At 44.8% G+C, this 18,405-nt stretch overlaps 1 protein-coding gene across 7 annotated transcripts in view; it reads right to left on the reverse strand.

Annotated features, from left to right (window-relative positions):
• Positions 1-6,667: 6,667 nt before the first annotated feature.
• Positions 6,668-18,405, reverse strand: part of PPM1K (protein phosphatase, Mg2+/Mn2+ dependent 1K) — a 42,422-nt gene continuing 30,684 nt past the window's right edge. For all 7 annotated transcript variants that reach the window (XM_006111049.4, XM_006111050.4, XM_025182884.2 and 4 more), the window contains 4 exons: positions 16,715-16,880; positions 15,569-15,713; positions 13,333-13,467; positions 6,668-12,601 (listed from right to left, as the gene is read on the reverse strand). In XM_006111049.4, the coding sequence (XP_006111111.1) occupies positions 12,470-12,601; positions 13,333-13,467; positions 15,569-15,713; positions 16,715-16,880 (578 nt within the window). In that variant the 3' untranslated portion in view covers positions 6,668-12,469. The remainder of the gene's footprint in view (positions 12,602-13,332; positions 13,468-15,568; positions 15,714-16,714; positions 16,881-18,405) is intronic.

An 18,405-nucleotide genomic window follows, 5' to 3' on the forward strand; every position in this document is an offset into this window, starting at 1 on the left:
TCTGGCCAACACCAGGGAAACTCGTCTGCCCCCCTCCCGGCACCCGACCTCTTAAAGGGGCACGGGCTGGCTACGGTGCCCGTGCCAGGTGCAAGCCTGCCAGCACACAGCCAACAGACCCTGCACCTGACATGGACTGAGCCACCCACCTGATGCCCCCCAGCCCTCCTCCTCTTCCCGGGACCAGGCTGGCGGCTCCCGGGAGCTTGCCCAGGACCACAAGAGGCGGGCACCCGCCTGGGCTAGTGCGGACATCGTGGACCTCATCCACGACCTCCGCACTAGGCACAGGAAAGTGGCCGTCTAGGGCAGGAGAGCTGCCAGCCTGGCCACCCAGGAGCAGGTGTGCATGAAAATCAAGGTGGTCCACTGAGACCCCCGACCCTGAGCCCTGAGCTTACAATGGCCGTCCTGGGTCAGACCAAAGGTCCATCTAGCCCAGTAGCCTGTCTGCCGACAGCGGCCAACCCTAGGGACGCTGGAGGGGACGGACCGAAGACAGTGACCAAGCCATTTGTCTCGTGCCATCCCTCTCCAGCCTTCCACAAACCTTGGGCAGGGACACCACTCCTACCCCCTGGCTAAGACTACTCCATGGACCCAACCTCCATGACTTGATCTCACTTCCCTTTAAACTCTGTTCTAGTTGTAGCCTTCACAGCCTCCTGCAGCAAGGAGTTCCACAGATTGACTCTTTGCTTTGTGAAGAACAACTTTCTGTTACTAGTTTGAAGCCTGCTACCCATTCCTTTCCTTTGGTGTCCTCTAGTCCTTCTTTATGGGAACTAATGAAGAACTTTTCTGTATGCACCCTCTCCACCCAACTCCTGCTTTTAGAGACCTCTATCCTGTCCCCCCTCCGTCTCCTCTTTTCTAAGCTGAAAAGTCCCAGTCTCTTTAGCCTCTCTTCATATGGGACCTGTTCCCAACCCCTGATCATTTTAGTTGCCCTCCCTTCTCCCACCCTCTCTCTTCCCCTCTCCCACCTCCTTTTCCCAGTCTCCCCCAGTTTTGTTCAATAAAGACAGATTCCATTTTTGAACACAATTGTCCTTTATTTTGTACATCAGGAAGGGGGGCTAGGGAGGGGTAAGTGGAAGGAGGTGAGGGAGGAATGGGGTACGAGCCGCCGATGGGGACGACTAGGAAATAAGAGGCTTGCTGGTGTACTGAATGTTCTAAACAAAAGCCCCAGAGACTGGGGGCTTCCAGGCAGAGAGGACAGGAGCATGCACTCCTGTTTGTTGATATAAAACATTGTCATTGTGTTGTTTGTCAACATTGAAACATTATGACCTGCCTGGTAGGCTTGGAAGGCTTGACACACAAGGTGCACTGCCCTCAGTTCTCTGACATTAAGATGGGGGGTCAGGTCAGCTGGAGACCAGAGACCGTCTGTTCTGAGGCCTGCTAGGTGGGCCCCCCAGGCTAAGTTCAATACATTCATTAGCTAAAGTTTAAGAAGGGGACCCCTGAGCAAACTTCCTGCTAGTTCAGCCACTACAGGAGGGATTCTAGCACCATGGGAGACAGTGTTACTAGTCTAGTTAGTTTGTCCCAGGCTGGGCAACATACTGACACCAGCTATGACTGAAGGGGTCTGAGTCCGGCATGTTGCACCACATATGTACATGCCACTATGTGACCCAAAAGTTTCAGGACGTTCCATAAAGTGGTAGTGAGGAATTGCCTAAGGCCATGAGTGATAGAAGTGACAGTTTGAAACTTCACTTCTAGGAGGTATGGTCTTGAGTCAAGTCCAGAACTGCCCCAGTAAACTCTATGCTCTGGACATGGACCAGAGTGGATTTTACCTCATTGAGGAGGAGACACAGGTTGTCAAAAGATGCTCAGATAAATCTTGTCTGAGTTTCTGATTTCTGGAAAGGTTCTTGATGAGCCAGTTGTTGAGGTATGGAAACACCTGTACCTGGCTCCTGAGCAGGAATGTGGCAATAACTGCCCTACACTTCATGAACATCCAAGGTGCTGTAGAGAAGCCAAACAGAAGTACTCTAAACTGATAATAGGTTTGTTGATCACACACCTGAGGTACTTCCTGTGGGGCTGATGAATTGTGATGTGAAAGTATGTGTCCTTTAGTCTATTGGATCCAGGGATCGGATGATGGAGGCAAGTGAGAATATACGGAATTTGAGTTTCTGCAGATCTAGCCTGGGCCAAATTATTAGGCTTGACTTTTGGTATTAGGAAGTATTGGGAGTAAAAACCCTTGTCCCTGAATTTCTGAGGCACCTCCTTCACTGCTCCTGTAGCAAGGAACAACTGCACCTCCTGAACAAAAAGTTGCTCATGAGAAGGGTCCTGAAGAGGGACAGGGAAGCAGCGTGGAAGTGGGGAGGGTAGAGAACTGGATGAACTATCCCCTCTTTACTGTGCGAAGCACCCATTGGTGATGAAGGGTCATGCACAGTAGAAAGGGGATAATCAGGACAAAAAGGTAAGATGGGATGGATTCAAGACCAGGTGTGGTACACCATCCTCAACTGTGCCTTCAAAAGACTAGCTTAAACATAGATGAGGGCTTTGGTTGCCCTAAAGTCTGACTCAGGGGCTGACATGGTCTCCTGCTGCTGCTTCTGTTTGCCTTCTTGAGATTTTGGGTCAATTCTGTTGTTCTATACATTGAAGAGGTTGTGGCCTGAAATATCTCCTTTAGGTAGAAGGGTATGTAAAGACCCAGGAATCAGAAAAGTATCAGAGGGGTAGCTATCTTAGGGTATGTCTACACTACCCCTCATTCCACGAGGAGTACAGTTAGTTTGGATTAGAAGCCTAATCCAAACTAGCTACTCCGTGCCGCGTGTAGCCGCGCGGCACGGGGTTCGAACTAGCCGGCATTTAAAAATGGCGCCGGCCGGCTTCATGCAAATGAAGCCCGGGAAATTCAAATCCCGGGCTTCATTTGCAATTGCGGATGACTATATTACCCCCGCTAGTTCGAACTAGCGGGGTAGTGTAGACATACCCTTAGTCTGTGTGCGCAAAAACAACGAAGAGTACCGTGGCTTCTTAACAACAAACATTTATTTGAGCATAAGCTTTTATGGGCAAAGATCCAATTTGTCAGATGTATTAGAATGGAAAATATTATAGAGGCAGGCATGAATATAATAGCACATGACAAGAAGGGAGTTACCTTATCAAGTGGAGGACCAGTACTAACTAGGCTAATTCAGCCAGGATGGATGTGACCCACTCCAAGCAGTTGCTGACAAGGTGGGAATAGCAAGTGTGGGAAATTGCTATAACCCATTCCCAGTGGCCTTGCATTCCTAGACACTGTTCAACCTCTTATCCAAGACAAAATAGTTAAAAAAATGATTGACGAATCCAAACAGAACATCCAAGAACTTAAGAGCCCCAGTCTTGCAGTGCACTAATGCACCCACTGACTTCTATGTGGGGCTCTGTATGGACACAGAAGTCTGTCCAGTTACTGGCAGTTGTACGGCCAGAGCATAAGCCAATCAAAGCCATTTATCAAACTTGGGCAGGATTGTAGGGACTCCTGAGTGCAAACCTAGCTCTTTCACTGAATCTCTGTGTGTCCTTAGCAAGTCCCATATCCTATGTGTTTTACTCCCCTCTCTTCAACATATACAGTGGGGTAACAACTAATGATCATGTCACGTGGGCTGGTCCTGAGGTGGTTGAGCACTCAGCATATCAATGAAAGACTCTCCTAATTGGTTAAGTAAGGAGCTTGCAAACAGATGCAGTAGGGAAGTTTTGTAAGGGAATTTAGACGGGAATTGCAAGAGTCAGCTACATCTGCCAGACATAGTTTCAACTAATACCAATAACTCCTATGCCAAGACACAAAACCTGCAAAAGTAAAAATAATGCAGGCAGAAGTCCAACAGCAACATGTAGGCTATCCCTTTTATTGCATTGAATACAGCATCTTCCCGCCTCATGGGCATATGTGAGAGTTTGGTGAAAAAAGTTCTGGGCCGCCAGAGACAAAGAACAGGCTTTGAAGCCAGAGTGGCTGAACTGGAGGACCTATGGGAAGACAAGCAGCAACATAGATGACACTTTCAGGAACAAAGTAGTGCAGTTTCATCTCCAGGCTGACAGCCTCTGTCTTGCTAAGGAGGATGAATGTCTCAGCAAAGGAGAACATCAGGCTGGAGCAAAGGGAAATAATCCCATAGTTGGGATCCTCCTTTCAGATGATGTCACATTGAGGACATATCTCATGGAGAGAAATCCCAGTTTCTAGAAAGAGTGAGGCAATAGTAATGGGGAATTTGATTATTAGAAATACAGAACTGCATGGTAAATTGCCTTCCAGAAGCAAAGATTCTGGATCTTCTGAGACATAACGAGTCTGGGCTAAATGGACCCAGACTCATCACATCTCAGGAAATCCAGAAACAAACTGGTCTAACAATGTGCACCATTGTCATTCTTCTGAGCACCTGAGCCTAATAAAGGCTTATGAGGGCTCAATCAGGAAGCCCTAATCCAGAAGAAGCTCCAGAGACCAGAGACTCCTCTTGGAGTTAGTTAAAAAGCTACTGCACCCTCAGCAAGCTTGCAGATGACACTAATCTAGGGGGAGAGGTAGATATGTTGGAGGACAGGGATAGGTTCCAGAGTGATTTGGACAAATTGGAGGATTGGGCCAAAAGAAATCTGATGAGTTTCAAAAAGGACAAGGAAGGAAGAATCCCAAGTACTGTTAAGGCAGGTGACTGACTGGCTAAGAAGCAGTTCAGCAGAAAAGGACCTGGGGATTACAGTGGATGAGAAGCTGGATATGAGTCAACAGTGTGCCCTTGTAGCCAAGAAGGCTAATGGCATATTAGGGTGCATTAGGAGAAGCATTTCCAACAGATCCAGAGAAGTGATTATTCCCCTTTATTTGGCACTGGTGAGGCCACATCTGGGGTATTGTGTCCAATTCTGGGGCCCCCACTGCAGAAAGGATGTGGATGCTTTGGAGAGGGTCTAGTGGAGGGCAAACAAAATGATTAGGGGACTGGAGCACATGACCTATGAGGAGAGGTGGAGGGATTTGGGCTTATTTAGTTTGCAGAAGAGAAGAGTGAGGGGGGATTTGACAGCAGCCTTCCACTTCCTGAAGGGAGGTTCCAAAGAGGATGGAGAGAGGCTGTTCTCAGTGTGACAGATGACAGAACAAGGAGCAATGGTCTCAAGTTGCTGTGGGGGAGGTCTAGGTTGGAGGTCTAGGATGGGGTGAAGCACTGGAATGGGTTACCTAGGGAGGTGGTGGAATCTCCATCCCTAGAAGTTTTTAAGTCTGGGCTTGACAAAGCCCTGGCTGTGATAACATGGGGTGTGTCTAGACTACAGAGTTTTGTTGACAAAAGTGGACTTTTGTCGACAAAACTATACCTGCGTCTATACTACCGCTGAGTTCTGTCGACATAACGTCGACAGAACTCAGCAGTTTTGTCGACGCCGGTAAACCTCATTTTACGAGGCATAACGCCTTCTGTCGACAGAAGGTGTTATTGCCTGTAGGGTTGTGTCTAGACTACAGGGTTTTGTCGACAAAGCAGCATGCTTTGTCGACAGAACTGAATGTAGTGTAGACGCTCTTTGTTGACAGAAGCTTTGTCGACAGTATCTGTCGACATAACTTCTGTCGACAAAACCCTGTAGTCTAGACGTACCCTTAGTTTGGGTTGGTCCTGCTTTAGACAGGGGCCTGGACTCATGAGGTCTCTTCCAGCCCTAGGATTCTACTCTCATTGGTGTTTCCCTGGAGAGCAGAGGCTAATGGACAAAGAGACTGAGAGACTGGTAATGTCCTGGGCTATCCTTGTGAAATTAAAATAAACTTTATTGATTTAAGTTACTTCTTACTGAGTTCAGGTGAATACCTTTGGGGTCCCACTGTATTAAAATATAAATATACAGGCAGTCCCCGGGTTACGTACAAGATAGGGACTGTAGGTTTGTTCTTAAGTTGAATTTGTATGTAAGTCGGAACTGGTACATATTGTAGGGGAAACTCTAGCCAAACATTTCTCCAGAGCTCAGTTTTATTCTCCCACACCTCACTTGCCTCAGTCCTTTATTCTCAAGCGGAGGTGTCTGCTGAGAAAAGCCGGTCCGTGTCTCTCTGGTCTGCTGGGGGGAAGCAGCTAGTGCGGGGTTACCGCACCCCGTTTGTAAGTAGGGATCCGATGTAAGTCGGATCCATGTAACCCGGGGACTGCCTGTATGTGTATGATTGTGGTACTGTATGAACTTTGGCGGATACTAACACACCTCTGATTATCAGCTGTTTTCAAGCCACCTTCTGAAAAGGTGCAAATATATTAAGTCAAATTGGATCTTCAGGGACCAACAAAGAGGATTTGTGGATAAACAGCCTGATTTTAAACTGGTTTTGGGCCTCCTTTCTGATTAGCAAATAGATAGGACTTTTGGTTCAAGGTGGACCCAATCCTTGCCTTACACACAACCTCAAATATAACAATGAGATGACAAACAAGATTGTTTCACACGGTACATACTATCAAGCATGACAAAAGTAAAACCAATGCTTTCTTGTAACCAACACAGCTGATGGAGAGGAGTCAAGAAAAGACCAGGGAGAATGGTAAAAATGTGAATTATTCCTCCTGGATCATAACATTTTGGGAAAAGAAATATTGCAGACAGCTTTTGACACAAAACATTTATTAAAAGACCCTTTAAGCTTTCAAATATAGCAGTTAGCCTGTTCACAACATACAGCTGCTTCATTAAAAACACGCATTTTAAAAAACCAGAACATTCATTTCAAATGAAGCAGCAAATTAATTATGGATTTTGATTACATCAAATATGTACACCAAACCATGATGAATCTAAGTAGTCCCAAGGGAAACTATGCAACAAGTTTTCACAATTGCACTTTTGCATTTATAGAGTTATAACATGCGAAGTCCAAGCACTGAAAACACAAGGTAAGGAGGAAACTTTGTAGCTGCCTCTGTGCTGAGGAATAGCAGCTTCAACAGTAAGGAACACTCCTGTATGGTGGCTGTACAGTACAGTCAGCTAGTTGGATAACTGACCTACCCATTTATCTAACAGTGATAAACAGTTGGTCAAATATGAAGAACTAATCTTAGTTATTTTGTTTTATTGGTATCAATTGTTTGCTAGTTTTGTATTAACTGGAAAAGTCAAAAGTCTTTAACAACAGCATTTCCGTCTACCAATAGACAGAGGGTGGAATTCTGACCTTACTGAAGTCAGTGGGAGTTTTGCCATTGACTTCAATAGGGCTAGGATTTCACCCTGACTTAATTTTCCCCAAATACATAAGCAGCAACCCTGGTAATTTGTTTACCCACCACCATTCCTTTGACCGCAAATTTTACTCCTTGACTATTCATAGATTCATACAGTTTAAGGTTGGAATGGACACACAACTACTCTGATCTGTATTTCACAGACCAGGGAACTTCATCCAATTTCCACAAAGCCCATAACTCAGGGGTGGGAAAGATGCAACCAGTGGGCCACATCCAGTCTGCCAAGTCACTGAATCCCACAACAACCTCACCGGGACCCTTAGGGCAGAACAGCTCATGCTGCTTTAAACCTTCAACCCAGACCCCATACTCCCTCCACAGAAGTGCAGCCTTCGACCATTTAGCAAAATCTTGGAGTGGCCTCCCATTAAAAATTATTGCCCACTCCTGCCATAATTTCTGTGTGGGCTAGAGTATTCTCTCTTCATAAAGATATCCAAACATTATTTAAACATCACCAGTAAAGAACAATTCACCACATACACATTCTCCATTTATCTGGAGGAGAAAGAGCTGTAGTTTCTTTTGACTTCAGTACTTCTTGGGCATGTCTACACCGAGGAGTTATTTCAAAATAACTCCCCTATTTCAAAATAACAAGGCAAGTATCCACACTACCAAGACTGTTACTTTGAAATAATAACTCCTGTTTATGAAGAGGAATAAGCTTATTTTGAACTAGTTCTTTCAGGAGTTATTATTTTGAAATAACCTGGTGGTGTAGACATAGCCCTTCAGTTCTCCAAAGATCTTGCCAATGTCCTCCAGCAAAGAGAGAAAAGTAAGGCAAACTGAACCCTCCTAATTTTCCTATTAAAATAAATGGTTATGTGTACAATTTTTAAAATACTGAAACAGTCTAAGGACTAGACTGACATAGCCATGAGTAGCACCTAAATCCACTGAAATTTCCTTTCAGCACTATTAAACATGCATACATGCCTGAACATTGGGCTCAGAAAACACCTTTGTTTTCCTGGGTGTCTGGCTGGTGAGTCTTGCCCACATACTCAGGGTTCAGCTGATCGCCATATATGGGGTCAGGAAGGAATTTTCCTCCAGGGTAGACTGGCAGAGGCCCTGGAGGTTTTTCGCCTTCCTCTGTAGCATGGGGTACAGATCACAGCTGGAGGATTCTCTGCATCTTGGGGTTTTTAAACTATTTGAAGGCTTTAATATCTGAGATATAGGTGAGAGGATTATTCCAGGAGTGGGTGGGTGAGATTCTGTGGCCTGCACTGTGCAGGGGGTCAGACTAGATGATCATGATGGTCCCTTCTGACCTTAAAGTCTATGAGTCTATGCTTTGCAGTTCACCTCTGAGATACAGTTTAGTTTGTAATACAAAAGCAATTTCCTGTCCATTGATATAATAGATGCTTATGGGGTAAAAAAAAGTCTAAAATTCTATTTAATTAATTTCACAAAATGTTCAGGTATGCCGGTTTAGTGCTTCAGTAAAAGCCTTTTACAATAGACAACTGCTATCATAAAAGGCCACAATAATTACAGCTGTACAGATTTTCAGATCAAATTTTGTTCCTACATTTTAAAAGATCCTATTAGGCAACCGATTTTTGCTGGTCCCTTGGGGCTTACAACAGGTTTCTCTGTGTACGTGTTAAGAGTTGCCAGAGACATCAGGAGTCAGACAGACTAGAATATATTGTTTTAAAACACTTCTTTGATGTAGAGAAACACTTAAGTCTGACCTGGATATCTTGATATTCCACATAAGCAAATAGCTGACTAAAAGTTAGAAGGATACTGTTAATGTGATCCTTAAATACTATCAGAATGGATCCCCTGCCTTCCAACAGGTTCTAATCCATCAAATTCACCTTCAGTGCCCCCAAAATTATATTCAATTAATCAACATTTGCTACATTCAGCTCATTGACTAGTTCTCAAAGTCCAAATCATCAGAAATAGGAGCTAAGGGAAGGCAGGGATAACACTAATATGCACCCATTCCAGTGAGCTATGAAATAGCATAGGATATATATATCTATATATAATTTACATGTACTGTTTCACAAACTCTTTACTTACAAAAGCAATATAAATATTATTTATTCCATATAGTATACTTAGCAATGAGACAAGCAGGGCATTTTCTGTATATTCAAAGCACTTCAGTACAATATTAAGCATAGTTGCCTAAAGGATGCTCATGCATCTTTAAATATATGCAGAGAAATATCGGGAATGGCTGTACAAAGCACAGGAAGAATTAAAGCAACAGAGGTCAAGATTCACATTGTTCAAAGTGTTTGACCAAGCAGCTCAACAGAATTTTCCATCAGGTGATTTATTTAATTTTAAAATTTTTCTTGCCAGAAGGAGGTCTGAAAAATGAGAGGGCAAAACTAACAAAAACTAGACTCCAATTTCTCTCTGCCTAACTTTAGGTATGCTGGTGACTAATCAGTGTAATTCTGTAGATGTTAGGAGTTGTACAGCTGATTTACAATGGAGTAATTGAGGCACTCCCAGACAGCTCTTTAGTTGGTTTGAAGTAGGACAGTTCACAGAAATCAACATGGCACAGTTAGTTTAAAACTATCTAAGAATCTGCCCTTTGTGCCTAATTTAACACTGATTCTCATATTCCCCCTTCCACATTAAAAACAAAAATAAATAAGGAAAAAAGAAAGAGATGTTGTCAACTTGGAAAAAAATCATATTTCTGTCAGAAAATCTGACAGCTACTGTTTTCACAAGCAACACCCAAAGTTACAGAAGCTTAAAAAAAAATAAAAAAAATCAGTAAAAACCAAAAAAGTATATTTCTTCCCGTGGTGGGTTGTCTACCGTACACTGGCATGGAAGTGGTTAACGCCAGGAAAGAGTGGAGGAAAGTCCTCCAAGTGACCTAGAGTGCCTACCATAGCTGACTGGCAAGGGTAGAGTTTCAGGAGGGCAGTGGGGGCAGCCAGCGTGTTTACCAGGATGTAACTTGCTTTTCTTCCTGTTCCCCAGACTATCAGGGAGCGAGGGGAAAGTACTTGTATTCTGTGCACACGCCTCTCATTCCTGGCCGGTGAAGGGAAGAAACTAAGGAGTAAATCATGGAATGCAAATACTTCCCCCTTACTCCCTGATAGCCTGGGGAACAGGAAGAAAAGCAAGCCACTTCCCACTGTGCACAGCTGCTGCCCCTCCCCCTGCTCTCCCGTAACTCCGCCCTTGCTGTCTGGGCTGCACCAGTCAAAGAGGGGCTGCAGGGAGCAACCAATCTGGGCTCTGCATGGTTCATGTAAAAGAGGCTGCAGAGCCAGAATGGGCAGTCATGACCCGGGACTCTGTGGGTAAGGCCTGGGTTCCTAGCAGCTAAAAGAGGTGTTAGCAGCATGGCTATGGCAGCTGCTGGCATGGACTGGAGCGAAGGAACTCCTAGCTGGCTGCTGGGAGTAAGCTGCAGAGTCCCTAAATTAAAGATGGGGAAAGTGTTGGGGCAGCACATAAGTGGCCCAGGGAAAGCTACTGAACAGTGGGAGAGGATGCAGCATGTAACTCTCTGGGTTGGGACCCAGAGTAGTGAACAGGCCTGGGTTCCCCCACTGTATGCCACTGATGGAAATAGGTAGAAGGATGGACTGTGAAGTACTGGTATCCAGAAGGGGGGAGTACTGGCGGTGATAGAGCTGAAGAGTCAAGTCACAAAGAGGTCAGGGCAATTCCTGGAGAGACTGCCAGCAAAAATATGACAGACTGGTGGGGTGCAAATCGCAAACAGGGAATATTATATCCTTCCGCTAAACCCTAGAGTAACCAGGAGGAAGCACCAGTCCATTGGTAAATGTTGCACCCTGTGCCACTCCCCTTTTTCCAGTTTACTTTGTGCAGTTGAAGGGACCCTTTGGTCAGTCAACTAGCGGCTGCCTTTTCTAGAGAGCAAGAAAGTCCTTATTTGTTTTTTTAAAAGAATAAAAGAATATTCCTGTTGCATTGTTTCCAGAGAGCTCTACTAGAAAATGGAATAGTGAACAGTGCCTCTTAATTTGAAAAAATACACTTTTTTGTACCTCTGTAGATCAGCATTATGTTCCTCACAATGAAGTTATGCTAGGGGTCTATAAAGAGGGCTGTAACATGGCCTCCAAATCACATATTGGCCAGAGATGTAGGAAAGCAGAGACCCTCACAAAGCCCCAGGCCAATGTAGAAAAACCCCTGGCTGCCATGCATCTTTAGCTCCTGGCCTGCACACATACTTCAACTTGCATAGTGTGGACATCAAGGTATTGTTCTACTCAGCAGCATTAACTTAGACAGGACTTCTGGGCTAAATTTACACTATTGTGTCATAGGACACACCTACACAGAAGGAGTAAAGCTGGAATAAGCTATGTAACTTGAGCTAAGTTAATTGCATAGCTTAAGTTGAAATTGCTTATTTCAGCTTTTGGCACTGTCTACACAGCAGAAAGTCCGAGAAAGAATACTCTTCCTCCAATTTCCCTTACTCCTTGTGAAATGAGGGTTACAGGAGTCGGAGTAAGCAGTCCTCCAGCTCGACATTATGTCAAAATAACTGCATGTAGTATAGACGCAGACTATGTTATTTCAGAGTAACGCCAGTTATTCTGAAATTACACTGCTGTGTAGATGTACCCATACTGTGCTTCACAGAATATCCTCTTCCTGAATCCTCACCAGATATGCAACTACTTTTCATAGGATTCCCTTGAAGTACACAAGGATTTTTTGGTGGCTGTGTCATTGTGGAAGACATAACAGGCCTCTTTCATTCCTCATCATTACAATGTGTTTGCTCCCCTGTGTATTGTACAAAGAGGGGAGCACATGGTTCAGTCTATACAGCATATCAATCTTTCAGAATATTAGATAAAGCAGTAAGAAGAAAAACATGTATTGAATACTGCCCAGCACCTCGTCTATTGGCACAGAATCACCCATCATCTGGGACTAGAAACAAAACAAGTCAGTGAAATGAACATCTATCTAAATTCTGAAAACAAATAAAAATGGCAAAAATGGAACATATGTGATGAGGATTTGTTAACAGTAAGCTTAGTATTTTGTACAATATTGGGAGAAAAATAAATGAGCAAGATTATCAACCTAGGTACAGATGTGTTCTCGTGTAGCATATGGTGTACAGGTTATTGCACAGAAAATCTCATTCCAACAGGTCCTCATGCCCACCTTCCGCTTGAGGCAAAGCTGCGGCTAAATGAGAAGCTGACCTCAGAATTTTTATATTTTCCCCATGCTCCAAACGGTACTATGACAGCAGTGCTATTATCTTCAGTACCGTACTGTATAGCCTGAGAAGAAAAATAAATCATCATCATCATCATAATTATCGCTTCCAAAGTACTATTCTTCTGTGAACTTGAATTTTTTTTTGTATAGGAAGGCAGGTATCCAGCCCCACAGGTCCAAGAGACCGTAGGCCTCAAAAAGCCTCGGTCTTCAGCATCTGTCTTCTCCCAGCTCTTGGAGTCATTTAAGCAGCTACAGTGTTGTCTGGGATCCCAAGTACTACCCCCAACTTCAGCCTATGTTTGAAAAAACAAAGTAAACCCCATTTCTTGAATTCCCAATCCTACTACAGATTGTGCCAGACAGCTGCTATAATATCATCTGTGCACTGTAATGGATCTGTTAGTTTGAGAATACTGAGTACAGGCAGTCCCCAGGTTACATGGATCCGACTTACATCGGATCCCTACTTACAAACGGGATGAGGCAACCCCGCACTAGCTGCTTCCCCCCAGCAGACCAGGGAGACGCGGAGCGGCTTTTCTCAGCAGACTGAGGGAAGTGAGCTGTGGGAGAATAAAACTGAGCTCTGGAGCAATGTTTGGCTAGAGTTTCCCCTACAATATGTACCAGTTCCGACTTACATACAAATTCAACTTAAGAACAAACCTACAGTCCCTATCTTGTATGTAACCCGGGGACTGCCTGTATTGCACATTCTATTTCCTGCTAAGCTACATTATCCTATATCATCATCATCAAAGCACTGGTTGAGCCAAAAGTCAAACATTACCTGCTCAGTGACAACATGGGCTGCTTCAGTCGGATCATGGCACTGGCTAATAAAGTCACATATCTCTTGACTGTTCACCATGAAGTTAATGCCATCTGTAGTAAGCACCAGGAAGCCATCACTTCCATGATGTAACTGTAATTAGCATAATATAAATTGCCTTATAAATAAATTATTGCAGAGAAGAACAATTCCACTTTTTTTCTTTGTCACAACAGACTTCTGCTGTTGTTGCTGTATGCTCCTCCATTTTCTGAGTGATACCGACAGCACCACAACTTTAAATTATTTCACCACATTGTTTTGAAGCACTGGCACACAAGAATATCTAAGTTAACCATATTCCAACATCATAAAGTAAATTACTTCAGGATGCTCCCAGTATGTGGTAAGAACCCTGTCCTGGGTTCAATAAACTGAGGCCAAAAGCCTGCCAGATATGTATTGCACAGTTAATAGTTAACGACCTCAAGTTATTACAGATTTTAAGGCCAGAAAGGATCATTCTGATCATCTAGTTTGACCTGCACAATGGGCAGTGGGCTCTGTCCTCAATCTGATTGGCACCTGCCCTAAAAATATCTATATGTCCATCTATTAAAGATGCAAAAAGTTAACTAGTTAGCCTGCTATAGCAGCTCCCTGCCTGCCCTGGGCAGGGAGCTACTCAAGCCCTGAAGGGCCCACTGTAAGCAGGTGCTGATCTGGCCAGTGGCCCTGTCTGTGGCAGGACCGGCCCCTCTGCCACAGGTTACACACTGTGGCTCCCTAGGAGTTGGCTGTAGAGCCTGCAGTGAAGCCTCCCAGGAACAGAGCTGTCAGCTCCACTCCCCAGGAGGCAGTTTCACTATGGCAGTGAAGCTTCACCCCCTGGGAGCAGAGCCACCAACCTTTGCCTGCCCGCTCCTGAGGAGACTTTGCGACTTCACTAAGCTTTATACAGTAGAGTCCCTATCATCCAACCTAAACGGGACAGACACATGGTCGGATTACCGAATATGTGGGATGATATGGACTCTACTGCAGAGAGCAACAGAACAGCTGATGCCGCTCCTGCGCGGAAAGTCCCCGGCAGAGTAGCATTAGCTGTTCCCTTGATCTCTAGGAGAAGCTGCTGCTGCTGCTGCTGGGATGCTTCCAAACAGAAGCAGCAAGCGGGACCATTCTCCCGGCCCACGCTGTATCCAACCCTGTAGCTCCCGGGGACAAAGTCCCTGGGAGCTGCAGGGCCAGATAAAGTGGAGTGTTGGATTACCGGGTGTCGGTTAATCCAGACTCCACTGTACTGCAGAGCCCATAGTGCATATAACCACTAAGATTTTTAGTGGTTACACAGTTACCTTTTTTAATGACCTTTTAACTCTCTGCTATCTATATAGGTTCACCTCGGATAGGCCCCCCCAATGTCTGACTCTCTTCCCATCCTGAGGCCACAGAAGGGGTACTGACAAGATTATGTTTAGGTGAGAGTAGAAGGGAGTGAGGTGGAGGTAGGCAGTGTGCTCTGTAAGCATGTACTTGTGCAACCACTCAGGAGAGATTCAGATGCCACCCAGCTGATTAGCAGTGTGCCCACAACTAAGTTTTTTGTTTCTACTAGTGGTGCACATTCACACATGCCTCAATGTATATAAAATATTTATTCTACCCAAGGACAGAAAAAGTCTGCACATGGATAGAAAAGATTAGAAGGAACACTGATGGTCAGGAAGTTGGGGGAGGGGAGAAACTGAGAAAAACACATTTAATTAATTTTGAGAAGCTAACTCATTTTTCTACATGTGCTGAACAACTGTGGAGTCCAATAAAATGCGTCTTGCAGCTCTATAATTTCCCTTCACAGGTGCGCAAAATGCAAAAGCTTGCTATTTTTCAATTATTTAAATTCTGGCCCAATCTGTGCAAATCAGCATATCAATCCCACTGCTGAGGTGACATTTTCCTAGTTAATTTCAATAAAACACAACATACATTCATTACAATTAGCTAACGGTAATCATGTTTTACTCCCTTTCCCATCACACACACAAACTAACCTATTTGCCATTGAACAGAATCTGGCCCAGTAATAATCTGGAGTGACCATGCTGACTACAGCATAAATAAAATCAGAATCTGGTCCACAGTTAGACAAAAGGTTCCAAAGGCATTTTGACTACTAGACACAAATGCTGTGCACACCACATGATCCAAATGCTCAGGTTCAATTATCCTTATTAACCAGACTCTCTCTTACCTGAACCCTTTTAGTTTCTGGCTCTGCTATCACTCCATTGTTTTTAAGATCCAAATCTCCTATACTCCGTGTCATTGCAAGTCTACCATTCACATGAGGCTGCCCCAGACTGTTCCAGGCTATAAAGCCACCACATGTTTTTATCCTGTTCAAAACACAAAATAGGAGAAAGAAAATATGAAATAAAAGTTCAAACCAACAATTAAAAAAAAAAAATGTAACATTTCTGCCTGTGCCTTTATCTTGGATTATACTATATAGAGGAGTGGGGAGGTTATGGAGGCAGAGATATTCACAGACTCAGATATCTATTCTCTGAAGGACTTCCAAAAAGAGATTTGGCTTAAGAGACTGGGTTCTGGATGGGAAACATGTGCCCAGGAGTTCTAATCTTGGCTCTACCTCTGTGTCCTTGGATGTTCCAGTCTAGGGGTACGTCTAGACTACATGCCTCTGTCGCCAGAGGCATGTAGATTAGGCTACCAGGCATAGTAAAATGAAGCGGCGATTTAAATAATCGTCACTTCATTTAAATTTACATAGCTGCCGTGCTGAGCCGACAAACAGCTGATCAGCTGTTTGTCGGCTCAGTGCGGTAGTCTGGACGCGCGGGGGTCGACATCAAAGGCATTTGTCGACCACCCAGCTATGCCTCCTGGGATGAGGTATACCTGGGTGGTCGACAAATGCCTTTGATGTCGACCCCCGCGCGTCCAGACTATCCTGCTGAGCTGACAAACAGCTGATCAGCTGTTTGTCGGCTCAGCGCGGCAGCCATGTAAATTTAAATGAAGCGGCGATTATTTAAATCGCCGCTTCATTTTCCTATGCTTGGTAGCCTAATCTACATGCCTCTGGCAACAGAGGCATGTAGTCTAGACGTACCCTTAGTTCTGCACTCACCTCTAGATAGAAAAGAAAGCTGTGAGGATGAGTTTCAAGATGTAAAGTGCAGTGGGCCAGAGCCACAAACCTAGTAAATTTACACGAAGTGCCATTGACTTCAGTGGAGTTGCACTTATTTAAAGCAGATGGCCCTATTTATTTGATTCCCCTTTACTTAGAACAAAATTAGTCATGTAATAATGTAAAGAGAGTTTGAACAAGGCTGTCCCAAGCGATGTTATTAGCATAACTGAGCTGTACCTTTCCTTCTCGTCCTTCCTTTCTGGAGTATGATCAATGGTGAGTTTTATGGCTTTTCCCTTTCGACACAACAGTGCACGACTGTCCCCAACACTGGCCACAACTAGTTCAATACCATCTCGCAGCAGGGCCACTGTTGCAGTGGTCCCAGCATTCAGCAGAGTTGCTACAAACATCACAAGAGAAAAGATTTAAGACTATCCGGCAATGTTGCTGCATTTATAACAGAACAAGAACTTTAACTGTCAAAATCATGTGTGCTTTAAATTACTCCGTCAACTAGATTTAAGTTTCAACTAGACCTATGAAAATAATGGACAGTGGGGGAAGGGGAACATGCTTTAAGGGAGGGGGTAAAGGTGGTCTGTGCAACAACATGGCTCCATGCAAAGAAGGAAAGTATGATAAACAGGTGTTGGGAAAAACAGCTGCTCTTAGGGTCTGTGGCAGATATCGTTTCTATTCCGATTTTAGATACTGGAATGTTACCCCCCCGCTACAACGTTCATGGGCAGCAGTCAGGATAAAATCCCACTGCAGAGCTTTTCTCCCGTAGAGTGGTAATTCAGTAATACCAATGAGAGTTGGATCTACGCTTTGGAAGAAGAGACATTTTACAGTTCCTTCCTAACCTTATGCTCTGATGCCTTCCAGGTCTTTAGTTTTTATAAACCAACCATTTCCCTCACTCTGCCAGTAGGACAATGTTGCATCCAGCACTTTTTCTAACTATGTAGGACAAAACTCTCTTCAGAGCCTGTCACTGTCATTCTTATTCATTGGAAGGTCCCTGACGAGAACAAACATACTCCAGACCTCATTCTGCCCTGCTTGGCACCCTGCGTAATAATCCATGTGGCTGCAAAGTAGCGAGGAATATTACTACAGGTTGAAACTCTCTTAATCAGGACTATCTGGTCCCGCAACTGGGACCAGAGTGTCCCAGTAGAGGGCTAGTGCCTGGGAGCCCTGCAAGCTAGCAGTGCAGTGGGGCCAGGAGCACCATGCATGACAGCAGGAACCTGGCGCAGAGGGTGCAGTGGGAACCCAGGGCATGAAGGCAACAGGGCTGCTAGGCTCTGCTGCAGGAGCCCGGTGTGTGCACAGGTGGTGAGGCTGCCTGGCACAGCAGTGGGAGGCCGACCAGCAGAGGCAGTGGGGTTACTTGGTGCAGCAGCAGGAGTTGGGTGCAACAGCAGGAGCCCTGTATGCAGAGGTGGGGAGGGGGGGGCACCTGGTAAGGCAGCAGGGCCAGCAAGAATGGGGAGCCAGCTGGGAAGGCAGTAGTTGGGCCAGGGCTGGAGGGGACTGGCAGCAGGGAGTCCAGAAATGACCACTCCTGGTCTGGCAAAATCCATCATCCAGGATCGGTCAGGTCCAGAGGGTGCCGGACCAGGGAGGTCCAACCTGTAATTCACAATGGCCTTGATGGTGCCATTTTCCATAGGTATAAGTTAACTACATAAAACCACAGTGGAAAGCAAGATATGTCCTCTGCTGCCTTCCCTCCTCCTTTACCCCCTGCTCGGGTTGAAGAGCACACTCAGTGCTAGGGAATATTTTATTGTTACTAGAATGGATTAACTAATGCAATTATATTTAGAGATTCTGGTTTCTACTTTCTATTGTACTCATTTTCTGTAACAACCCTGGGAAAAGTATTTTTTGTAAATTAATATGAATAGTGATGG

Source organism: Pelodiscus sinensis, chromosome 5 (assembly GCF_049634645.1).
Source record: "Pelodiscus sinensis isolate JC-2024 chromosome 5, ASM4963464v1, whole genome shotgun sequence".
Lineage (NCBI taxonomy): Eukaryota > Metazoa > Chordata > Testudines > Trionychidae > Pelodiscus > Pelodiscus sinensis.